Source organism: Rhinolophus hipposideros (assembly GCF_964194185.1).
Source record: "Rhinolophus hipposideros genome assembly, chromosome: 10".
Taxonomy (NCBI): Eukaryota; Metazoa; Chordata; class Mammalia; order Chiroptera; family Rhinolophidae; genus Rhinolophus; species Rhinolophus hipposideros.
Window position 1 is genome coordinate 77,844,985 of NC_138056.1, and position 12,625 is coordinate 77,857,609.

The 12,625-nt window shown below is 39.0% G+C and overlaps 1 protein-coding gene across 1 annotated transcript in view; it reads right to left on the reverse strand.

The window, feature by feature from the left end:
• Positions 1-4,732: 4,732 nt before the first annotated feature.
• ARHGAP20 (Rho GTPase activating protein 20) overlaps positions 4,733-12,625 on the reverse strand; it is a 138,369-nt gene continuing 130,476 nt past the window's right edge. Inside the window, 2 exon segments of the mRNA XM_081062599.1 lie at positions 4,733-7,072; positions 7,075-8,874. Of these exon segments, the coding sequence (XP_080918725.1) occupies positions 7,020-7,072; positions 7,075-8,874 (1,853 nt within the window). The 3' untranslated portion in view covers positions 4,733-7,019.

Genomic DNA, 12,625 nt, shown 5'->3' on the forward strand with positions numbered 1-12,625 from the left:
CAGTTCTATAAATTTCATTTGGCTCTTTTGTATAACTTGTATTTCTTTGCTAAGATTTTTTTTTTCAAGATAATTTGTATTTGGTTGTTGGCACATTTTTAAGATGTCTGTTTTAAAATCATCCTGTTAGTGTCAGTTGTCTTTTCTCATTAAACTTGTGATTTTCCTGGTTTGTGGGATGATAGGTGATTTTCAATTGTATCCTGGACATTTTGTCTATTGTTAGGAGACTCTGGGTCCTAGTTAAATCTTTTATTTTAGTAGGCAGTCCCCTTGTTTAGCTTTAGAACATGGGTCCTGGCCTATATTTGAGGGTTGTGGGCCCAATGAAAGCTTAATTTTCAGAGGCTTTGTGGTGTAATTTTGATCTGTTCTCTACTGAAGAAACCTCTTTGTCCCACAGCTTGAGACTGCCCTGGCTGGGTGCTTTTTGTGGTGGGAATCATTCCTGTTCATGCTATGTGGCCGTCCCAGTGTATTTTGATGGGTGAAGAAAGTCTGCTTTGGTGGGTGAAGAAAGTCTGAAGGCCTACTGGGGCAAAGATGCTTCCCAGGCTGAGCTGCTAGTTTCAGACTTCCCAGGCTGAAACTCCCTCTTTCTGTTGCCTGGCCACTCTCCTATCTCCCAGTGGGGAGGGTAGTTTCAGACCTAGCAAGAAAGAATAATTCTGCCCCTGGCCACTTACTATTAGTGAGGCACTCTATCGCTCTTGCTGGTGGTGCCTGGCTTACCCAATGGTGTCAGGGCTTTCCAGTTGATGGGGTGGAGGGTATGAGCATATCTGGGCTGCCTCCTGTTACTAGGTTGGGAAAGGTCAGGCCTTGGTCACCTTCTTTTATTGGGTGAGGGGAAGTAAGATGCTCTGCTGCTGTATTGTTTCTCCAGTCCTAGTGTTCTGAACCAATACACCTTTCTCTCACCAACATTTAGGTTTCTTTTTTGGTTGTCTTTTGCATTATTCTGAACATTTATGGTTATACTTAACCATATGATTATACTCAGTGATGGGGGCGGGAGGGGCAGGGAGACAAAAGTTTATACCATTTTGTCTGGACCAAATTTTCAGCCCAATTATTTTTACATTTATTATAGCTTTCGGAATTATTTCTTTTTTTTTTAATTTTTAATTTTATTTATTTATTTATTTAAATTTATTGGGGTGACAATTGTTAATGAAATTACATAATTTCAGGTGTACTAAATTATTTCCTTAAATTGGAGATATCTAGCCAAGATACAATAACTTGGTAAGTTTGGATTGACTTCCTGTGTATAACTTGTGTTTGCTTTATTATGGAGGAAATATTATTATAATCCCTATTTTAAGGTGAAAGGGTGAAAAAGAGCCTGGGGTCAGAATGAGGTTCTAGCTGAATATATCCACTACGTAGGGCTAATTGTGATGATTAAATGAAAAAACATATATAATGCATAGATTCCCCATTGCATGCAGGCAACAGTTAAGTGCCTAATAAATGTAACCATTCCCTTTTTTCTACACAGCCAAATTTTTCCCTTAGTTGTTTAAAGTCCCTGAGGACAGAAATGATTTTTTTTTTTTTTTTTTTTTTTTTTACCTTGTTGCCCTAGCATTTAGAACAGTACCTGGTAATAACAATTAAACTGTCTGATTAGCAATTATATCCTTTGTAACACTCCATCAACAACCAGTCATGCTCTTTCTCTCTTCAAATTTCTTTGACCGCCTTGTGATTCTGTTTCTTGCTTGAATTAACTCATCTTTGGCTTTCCTCCCCCTCTATTCCTTTGCTGTTCCTTTAAGCAATAAGCTTCTCTGTGCTCATGTGTTTTGATGATTCTCTGTTTTTCAGTCATCCCATTCTTGGGCAAAGATATAAAATGTTTCTTTTCCTCCTGAGTTTTAGGCAGTAAAAATCACAGCCCCTGTGACATGGCAGAGAAAGAGTATTTCTTTATAGCATCCATTTTATTTGCTCAGAGTAATAGGCTTACCTCAAAAATACAGGCTTTTTGCCAATTTATTCACTGCTCATAGCAGATCAAGAAGATGCAAGGAGAAGCTCCAAACTTAATTCCAAGTTAATGTAATATAAAATCAAACCTAGATGAAAACAATTAGCATTTAATGTCTCCCAAATCTGCATCATATATTGCCATGTAAAATCAAAACTCCAGAACATATATTTACTGTGCCTTAACAAATTAAATAGGTTAGAAAAACACTTTGAACTATCTGAAAATTGTATGTGTGCTCTGGTGCTACACAATGAGAACAAACACCATACAAATCAAGGAACAATATACATCTAATATTATCCTCTGTGTACATTTCTTTGGGACTTCAAAATAAAAATTTCCAAACTATAACCCAGAATCTTCTGCCAATTTTACCACACATCTGATGACATTATGCAGAAGTGAAGCTCAAGGAGTTTACTACATTTAAAGAAACAAAACTATACAAATGAAAGATTTATACTCACAGGTGGCTCAGAAACAGCACAGAACTCAATAGTATTCTTCCTTTCAGCAGAACATTTAGCTTATAAGATATCCTCATAACCAGGATAGATATTAAGAAAGTTAACATTTTATTTAACTTTATTATTTAGTTTGTTCTTTGTATTGAAATAAGCTATTTGCAAAGAGTTCCTCTCAAGTCATTAAAACATAACCAGGTAGGAAAAGATACGTTAAACCCTTAGTATCATAATTTGGATTAAGATACATAATATTCTTAAGAGTTTCTTTTCAACAAACAAAATATACCATTGGTTCCAAGAAAAATTAGATCTTTTCAATTTAATGTCATGCTATGAAAAGTAGAAAAACACAATGTGAGATAATTTCTTGAATCCAGTGTTTTTTAGTGAGGCAGGATATATAGCCTAGGAAATTGACAACCCTCTCCAGGGTACAATGTGAGTGCATCACTCATTACACAAGTAACAAGTGATTGTATCCAGCACCTGCAGCTGGAGAAAACCAAGAACCAGTTTTATAAGGCTAATCCCTATGATTGGGGACCTGACCTTTAGTTAACTTTAATGTCATTATAATGTCATTTACATTGTGATTACTATGACTCCCATCATTCATCTGACACCATGACAGTTCCGGAGAAACCAAATAAGGAAGAAAAAGCAGGAAATGGAGGATCCCGCCCAGGGGTAGATGAATGAACTACGTCAATGGGACGTCAGTAATTCCTGCCCTGGAAGGGATAAATACCCCTGATCGTGACTTCCTTGGTGTGACTCATTCTCTGAGTTCACCCACACTTTCCTCTCAAGTGTGTACTTGCATTTTCAATATATAATTTTCACTTTCCTGCATCTGTCTCGCTCTTGAATTCTTACCTGTGCGGAGACAAGAACTTGGTCACCACTGCTCCTGACTGAGTCCTCTCTTGGACATCCCCGTGGGCTTCCGGCGACATTAGTAGATTAAGACTTTTTCAAAAGTAAAATTATCTTTGTATTTTTTTTTTTTAGGATTAGTTTTTTTTTTTTTGTCACTTATCTTTGTATTTCTGTAAAGCTTTTTTTTTTTTTTTAAAGATTTTATTGGGGGAGGGTAACAGGACTTTATTGAGGAACAGTGTGTACTTCCAGGAAGCTTTTTCCAAGTCAAGTTGTTGTCCTTTCAATCTTAGTTGTGGAGGGTGCTGTTCAGCTTCAAGTTGTTGTCCTTTCAATCTTAGTTGTGGAGGGTGCTGTTCAGCTTCAAGTTATCATCCTTTCAGTCTTAGTTGTGGAGGACACAGTTCAGCTCCAGGTCCAGTTGCCGTTGCTAGTTGCAGGGGGCACAGCCCACCATCCCTTGCGGGAGTTGAACTGGCAACCTTGTGGTTGAGAGCCCGCGCTCCAACCAACGGAGCCATCTGGGAGCTCAGCGGCAGCTCAGCTCAAGGTGCTATGTTCAATCATAGTTGCAGGGGGCACTGACCATCATCCCTTGCGGGACTCGAGGAATTGAACTGGCAACCTTGTGGTTGAGAGCCCACTGGCCCATGTGGATATCGAACCGGCAGCCTTCGGAATTAGGAGCATTGAGCTCTAACCGCCTGAGCCACCGGGCTGGCCTATTTCTGTAAAGTTTAAGGAGAAATTAACATCAGTGTATATATACACTGACCAAATCTAATCAGTGACATTTCTGAGAGTGGGATTATGGTCTTCACTGCTCAGAGAAGAATAATTTTTCTGTATTAAGGTAGTACGTGTGTTTGAATGTCTTTGAAATGGTGGTTAAGCATACACAGAGCAAACGTCAATGTACTCTGAGAAGGTAAAGATGCAATAGTCATGAGAAACCAGTAATATTTAGTAAGTTTATGTGACCTGAGAAGTACTGATGTTTGGGTATGTGCCTGAGGTCAATGGGGTACTCTGGTCAGAATGGTTCAAATTTAGATAAGAAAATCTCACACAATCAATTAAACTGAGTTGATGATTCTTTTGATATGAGAATGTGGACTTTATCTGATTCTACGAGCACAAAGAAAACATAATGCCTAAAATAAAGAAGACTGTGTCTAAAGCGTGACTTGTTTAATAAATGATAAGTTAGAAAAATGTAAAAGAAAAAAAGCTCTTTTTCTAGAAAGACTGACCGTGGCCTATGACTAAAAGTTCAAAGTTCTATTTCTACATTAATTACATTTTATGAAATTTCCAATGTTAAGCAGACATTGAGCTCATTAACTAAAACAATTCTACAAAAAAAATATTGCTCTGGTGAGACTGGTAACTCTGTAGAATGGTATTTTATTTAACAGACAGCATGGAGTTCATACATATCCATTATCAGTGCTTTGAAAACCAAACAACTTAAAAAGTTAGCAGCAGTTTCTGCAAGTACAAAAATACACATTTATTACATAACATATGGTAGTAAAATTTGTCAAGATATATTATACAAACTCAAAGCATTTTAGATAAAGCATCAGTCTAATATATTATAGGTTAACAGAGCATAATAAAATGACATGTAGTCTGTTTTCAAATCATACAATATAATACTTTACAGCAATATTAACAAACTATTCACATTAAGTATTACAGGAGTATTTAAGGGAACACAAAGAGTAGGAATGGTTATTTAAGAACCTCAACATCTATTTTCTTCTATGCTTCAAATTGGGTGGGTGATTTTCTACTCTTCAATATGGGGAAAAAAAAAGGCTATAACGATTATTTTGTTAAGTAGAGAAGAAATTTCTTCCAGAAAGACACTCCAAGCTGTAAGAGCTTCATTCACATCTTGCAGTTCTGACAGTAGTATTGTCCGAAGGGTAAGGGGAATCCCTGTTGCCTTTATATATTATACCACAAAAGATGCTTATGGACATTTAGGAATCTAAATGTACGAATGGTTGGTTACAAGGTGAAATCTACTTCACAACTGTGACTGAGATGGCCAGTGTCACAAAGGAGTTCTTTGGACCCAGAGTTCTAAAAGCTAATTACTGCTTAGGGCAAACAGGGCCATGTACCCTAGAGGTAGGTAGCACCTATAGCTAATACTGAAAGGACTTTTTCTATCTTATAGAAAACATTATTTTTTTTTTCTATAACTGAAAAATGTAACCTTTAGCACAACAGGGTAAGAATATTTGACATGAAAGTTTATTGGTGGCTCAGAAAAAGAATTTGGAATAAGCTAGTTTGTGGGAGAGAGGACCATTTGATGGTGGACTAAAGAGACCTGATGGGTCCTAAGCAACTTCTTACAAGTAATTAAAATGAAGGAAGATGCACATCCGTTCTTGATTCTATCCCTTTATACTGGCTGGCAAGGCCTAATAACTCATGGAGATAATCCAAGAGATGTACCAGTGTAAGGCAAGAGAGAGGAGACATGTCCATGGATATGAAATAAACCAATGGGGTAAAAACCATATGTAAACCATGAATCAAATGTATGTAAAAACTTCGGGAGATAAGGAAATCCAAAGCCAACGAATGTCTGAGAAGAAGGCCTGACAATCACTTTGGTAGGTATTCTACTCTGTGACTATAACCTTCCAACCTCTAAATTGTTCTTTCCACTGCCAATTGATAATCAGAAAAAGGATGATTCATCCGTAATTTTTTCAGGACTGCAGAAAAATGCTTTGGAGCCAGGTTTTGATCACATGTTGGCAATAGCATTCATGTAACAGGGAAGGACTGTTGCAGTTTTCCTCCACACTCAGAGTGAATGCTGTCAGAAGTCACCTTCTAGTAGGAAAGTTTCCTTTTCTGGAGAATGTTCCTAGCTAGCACAGGTACCTTTGGAAAGGACATTGAGATGAGCAACGATTTACTTCTTTTTCTTCACAGCTCTGTTTTCTAGAGCTTTTGCAGAGCAATGCAACAATAATGGAAAAACAAATCAACACAACCAAGAAAAAAACGTACCATGGTACTTATGGCTCTTGAATCTCTAGTTTTTTCCAGTCTAGCGACATCAGTGGACTGGTTCCTGGAATGATCCTATGAGGGCATGTGACTATAAGATGTCACAGAAATGGCCACTGGCTTGGATTCAGGCAAACACTTCACATGATTTCTTGCATTATTGGGTATGCTTTTCTTCCTAATGCTTTGATTAGTGGCATTTTCCTTGCTTACTTATTAAAAATACTCCATGGGATGTGGATGGTTCTCTGTACCCGGCATCCCAATCTACAGATCTTATTCTTCACATATGATTTCCTGACCTTCTCAGGGTACTAGTCTTATAGAAGGCATGTTTCTTCTACAGAAGATGCTTTCTCTGACCCTCTGCTAGTATTTCTAAAAACATCCGACAGGACCAACCCATCCTCTAATAAGGAAAAGCCTCCCAAACACTTAGGTGATGAAATTGTTTAAACTTTTTGCCAAATGGTCTCAATAAAGAGATTTGTTTTGTTGTCCTAAGTATTAGTGATGATTATCTTTATGCTACCCATTCCAGGTATTTTATACAAAGGTGTCATAATAATTCTTGTCTTTATGTCATTATTAGTCCAGTTTCTGTTTTTGGAGACATCAGATTCTTATTGTGATTATACGTCTTTGGTTGTATGTCTGTCCCCAACATCACACATTACTGTAGGCCTGAGTCTGGGCTGGACACATCATCCACAGTCAAAGAGCTGGGTGAGGATGTCACACAAGGCAGAGTACCAGGAGAGCACTGCCCACTGTTCTCTCCTTCCTCGTGTGACTTCGTACAAAGCTTGAGACTGTCTTCCACTAGGCTGAAGGGAGAGCTGCAGTGCTTCTCTGAGTCCTGACTGGGATAAGAGCCATGCCACTGCTCTGTGTGCACAGTTCCCAGTCCTTCAGCGACCCTTGGGGGCATGTCTTCCTGTTTCTCTTGCAGTAAGTTGGCTTCTGGAAGACCAGAAGTGAGTGGGGGTGGCTCCGTGGGTCCTTCCAGGGAACCAATTTTCTTTTCCTCTGGTTTGGATGCCCTTGCTTTGTTTTTGAGGGACCAGTTTTTCAAACTGGCAACACCATTTCTCAACCATGTGCTGGGGTGAATAGTTACAGAATGCATTTTTGAATGCCACTTTATGGGGTCCTTTTTTGTATAAGCCAGGTGGTTGCTGGCCTGCCCAGGTGAGGGACCAGGCAATCCAGAAATGAGGCTAGAACCGCAGAAGTCAGGAGAAAGTTCTTCCTGTTTTATTTGAGCCTGAAAATTGCAGCCTATTGGAGAAGAAGTTTCAGTGGGTGTAAACACGGAGTGTTCAGAAATCTGAGAAAAAGCACTGTCTTGGGAGCTCACAGAGGAGCCAGATGGGGAAGTGCCTGGGGAAGACAAGCTGGAATAGCTAGTTCTGGGGCAAATGTTTAATCTTGAGGGTATACACTTCTCAGTGCTTGGGTTTGTGGCACTGCTCTTGCCCACCTCGATCCCCAGGACCAAACTCTGATTAATAAGCTTCTGCCCCTCCATTTGCAAAGATTTGTGCCGCTTGAGATAATCATCCTCTGCATGCATGGGGCTGGCTTCATAGCTGGCTTTGTGTTGTTTCTTTGAATAAAGTCCCCTGAGATAGCTCAGCCTGCAGTGCTGGTCATTCATGTTGGGCTCTGAGCAGCGCCGGGGCCTCCTGGAACTCTTGCCAGCCTCGGCTGTGTGTGGTGGGGAGTAGCCTGATGCATCTGAGGCAAAGGGGGGGTTCCTGGGATGACCATGTGAGGACAGGTGACTGAAACATACTACAGAAATGGGCACTGGCTTAGATTTAGGGAAAAGTTTTCCATGATTTCCTTCACTACCAGATAAGCTTTTCTTCTTAATGTTTTTATTAGCGGCATTTTTCTTGGTATCAGTGCCTGTGACTAAACTCTGCTTAAAACAGGTCTTGCCCTCTTCCTGTACGGGTTGATTCTGCTTCACATAGTCCTCATCTTTTTGTGAGAGAATTGCATCACAGCTAGACTTGCGCAGCTTTTTCTGGTAAAACTCCCTGAGATAGGAAAGCTTGGAATCTAGGTAGTCGATGCTGGGCTCTGAGCAGCGCCGGGGTTGCCTTAGGCTTTTTGGAACCTCTGCTGCAGCTGTGGACAGGTAGCGGGGTGTGCTCGAGGCAGATTGGGCCCTGGTGTGGTGCTGTAGTGCAGCCTGTCTATACAGTTCTGTACCGGTCCCTGCCTTGGATTCCAGAGGCCGTGCCATTTGAATGTCTTCATGTTTAGAACAGTCTAAGTCAAAGTCGCCCAAGGTTAAAAGACCTTCTACCTCAGGCTGGTCGAGGTCATAGTCACTAAGGGTTAAGACAGAGTCCATGCTCCTGCTCCCCTGACCAAGTTTCTTTACCACGTCACTACACGGGGCATCAACGTCCTCGTTCAGCTCATTTTCCAAGCTGTCATAGGAGGAGTCATTCATTTGGAAGCAAGAGAGATCTGTCAAAAAAAAATCAAACCGTGATTAACATTGGTTACCACAAATATATGCTGCCTTAAAAACAAACAACAAACAAAACCTAGGGTGCTTATTTTAATTCTCTTCTCACGTAAATTGTTCAATTTCCTATTCTCAAGAAAAAAAAGGATCTTTCATAATCTTCCCAATTGTTAGTGCAGAATGCAAAATAAAATTGTTGGGGTATACTAGATTTATCTTATTTCATGAGAAATGCGCTTTCCTAAAGTAAGATTTCCTCAAAGCAAGGAGACATGTCATAATAGCAAGAAACGTTTAAAATACAAACACACACACACACACACACACACACACACACACACACACACACATCAGTGTGCCAGACATACCTAGGTTCTGAATAAGATACCTTCTAATATGGATTGCCAGTGAGTACACATAATTAACTCTAGTCTCAGGGAAACCATTTACTAACCATATCAATTTATCTTTCACAAAGTTCTTTAATATCCATTACAGTGGTACCTCGGGTTTTCTTTTTTTAAGTTTATTGGGGTGACATTTGTTAGTAAAATTACATAGATTTCAGGTGTATAATTCTGTATTACATCATCTATAAATCCCATTGTGTGTTCACCACCCAGAATCAGTTCTCCTTCCATCACCATATATTTGATCCCCCTTACCCTCATCTTCCACAACCAACCCCCGCCTTACCCTCTGGTAACCACTCAGCTATTGTCTGTGTCTATGAGTTTCTGTTTCTCATTTGTTGGTCTTGTTCTTTTGTTGTTTTTGGTTTATATACCACATATCAGTGAAATCATATGGGTCTCTGCTTTTTCTGTCTGACTTATTTCACTTAGCATTATACTCTCAAGATCCATCCATGTTGTCACAAATGTTTCTATATCACCTTTTCTTACCACCGAATAGTATTCCATTGTGTATATGTACTACAACTTCTTTATCCATTCATCTAACGAAGGACATTTTGGTTGTTTCTGTGTCTTAGCCACCGTAAACAAAGCTGCAGTGAACATTGGAGCACACGTGTCTTTATGGATAAATGTTTTCAGATTTTTTGGGTAGATACCCAGGACAGGGATTGCTGGGTCATATGGTAATTCTATTCGTAATTTTTTGAGGAACCTCCACACTGCCTTCCATAACAACTGCACCAGTCTGCATTCCCACCAACAGTGTATGAGGGTTCCTTATTCTCCACAGCCTCCCCAACACTTGTTACTATTTGTCTTGTTGGTGACAGCCATTCTGACTGGGGTGAGGTGATATCTCATTGTGGATTTTATTTGCATTTCTCTGATGATTAGTGATGTTGAGCATTTTTTCATATGTCTATTTGCCATTTGTATGTACTCTTTGGAGAAATGACTCTTCAGGTCCTCTGCCCATTTTTCAATTGGGTTGTTTGTTTTTTTGTTGTTGAGTTTCATGAGTTTCATATATATTTTGGATATTAGACCCTTATCGGAGGCAATGTTTGCAAAACCCTTCTCCCATTCAGTTGGTTGCCTCTTTATTTTGTTGATGGTTTCTTTTGCTGTGCAGAAGCTTTTAAGTTTTATATAGTCCCATTTGTTTATTTTAGCTTTTACTTCCATTGCCTTTGGAGTCAAATTCATAAAATGCTCTTTGAACCCAAGGTCCATAAGTTTAGTACCTATGTTTTCTTCGATGCAGTTTATTGTGTCAGGTCTTATGCTTAAGTCTTTGATCCATTTTGAATTAATTTTGGTACATGGTGACAGATAACAGTCCAGTTTCATTCTTTTGCACGTGGCTTTCCAATTCTGCCAGCACTATTTATTGAAGAAGGCTGTCTTTCCTTCATTGTATGTTTTTAGCTTCGTTGTCAAAAATCTGTTCATATTCATGTGGTTTTATTTCTGGGTTCTCAATTCTATTCCATTGGTCTATGTGTCTGTTTTTCAGCCAATACCATGCTGTTTTGATTATTGTAGCCCTGTAGTATAAGCTAAAGTCAGGCAGTGTGATACCTCCAGCATTGTTCTTTTTTTTAAAGATTGCTTTGGCTATTCTGGGTCTTTTGTGGTTCCAAACAAATCTGATGATTTTTTGTTCTATTTGTTTAAAAAATGCCATTGGGATTTTGATGGGGATTGCATTAAATCTGTATATGGCTTTGGGTAATATGGCCATTTTAACTATGTTGATTCTTCCAATCCATGAGCACAGAATGTCTTTCCATTTCTGTGTGTCTTCTTCAATATTTTTCAAAAGTGTCTTATAGTTTTTGGCATATAGGTCCTTCATATCCTTGGTTACGTTTATTCCTAGGTATTTTATTCTTTTTGCTGCAATTGCAAAATGAATTGTTTTTTCTGTTTCTTTTTCTGAGATTTCATTGTTAGTATATAGGAATGCAATGGACTTTTGTACATTGATTTTATAGCCAGCAACTTTACTGTATTCGTTGATTGTTTCTAATAGCTTTTTGGTGGAGTCTTTAGGGTTTTCTATATATAGCTTCACGTCATCTGCAAAGAGTGATAATTTAACTTCTTCATTCCCAATTTGGATGTCTTTTATTTCTTTCTCTTGCCTGACTGCTCTGGCAAGGACTTCCAACACTATGTTGAAAAGCAGAGGTGATAGGGGACAGCCCTGTGGTGATCCTGAACGTAGAGCAAAGGGCTTCAGTTTTTCACCATTAATTATGAGATTAGCTGAGGGCTTGTCATATATGGCCTTTATTATGTTAAGGTATTTCCCTCTATCCCTATTTTATTAAGTGTTTTAATCATAAATGGATGTTGTATCTTGTCAAATGCTTTTTCTGCATCAATTGATATAATCATATGATTTTTGTCCTTTATTTTGTTTATGTGATGTATCACATTGATGGATTTGCAGATGTTGAACCATCCTTGTGCCCCAGGGATGAATCGGATTTTCGAATGTAGTCTATTGCGGAAGACCATTTGAGTTCTGAAACATTCGAAAACCGAGGTGCGGTTTCCCCATAGAAAGTAGTGCAAAATGGATTAATCCATTTCAGACTTTTAAAATCAACCTCTAAAACTGCAAATTTAGCATGAAGTTTACTATCTAATGATACCATAGATCCATAAAATTTATGGCATTCGTAAACCGAAATGTACGTCAACGGAGACGTTTGAAAACCGAGGTACTACTGTATTTATTTAATCTTTAAAACAATCATAAAAGTTAGACATTGTGGTTATCCATGTTTCACAGATGCAGAATTGATGTTCGCTGGCATAGAATGATTGGCCAAAGATTCATATGCTGGAAGGCTGAATGTCTTCAAGTCCTCCCGACCCCTACCATGATGCTAATTGTTTCTAAACTATTTCATAGTGCACTAGAGTTCCGTGGTGTCTCAGGGATCACCAAGAGGAAGGAGAGGAAGGAAAAGAGCAGGCCTGCCTCTCCTGTCTCTGGGCCTTCAAGTCCAGTTTTAAGTACAGTCATTCTACTATATATATTTATTAGCATTCCTTGTGAAGATTTTTTTTTAAAAAAGGTTAAAACCATCATACCGTATCATGCCACCACTAACAAGTTCTTGAAGTTTGGGAGTCTACTCTTACCCATTTCTTAACTGGACCACAGTGTTAATTAATAGCAGCAAGCCTTCTAAGGAAGCAGCCCTAGGCCCGTGACCCAAGTCAGCGGCCCGTTACCTGAGCTGCTGTGGCCCCAGGACAAGCAATGTCCCAGCATCTTCACAGACACATGTCTGTTTCTTACAGAAAACAATCC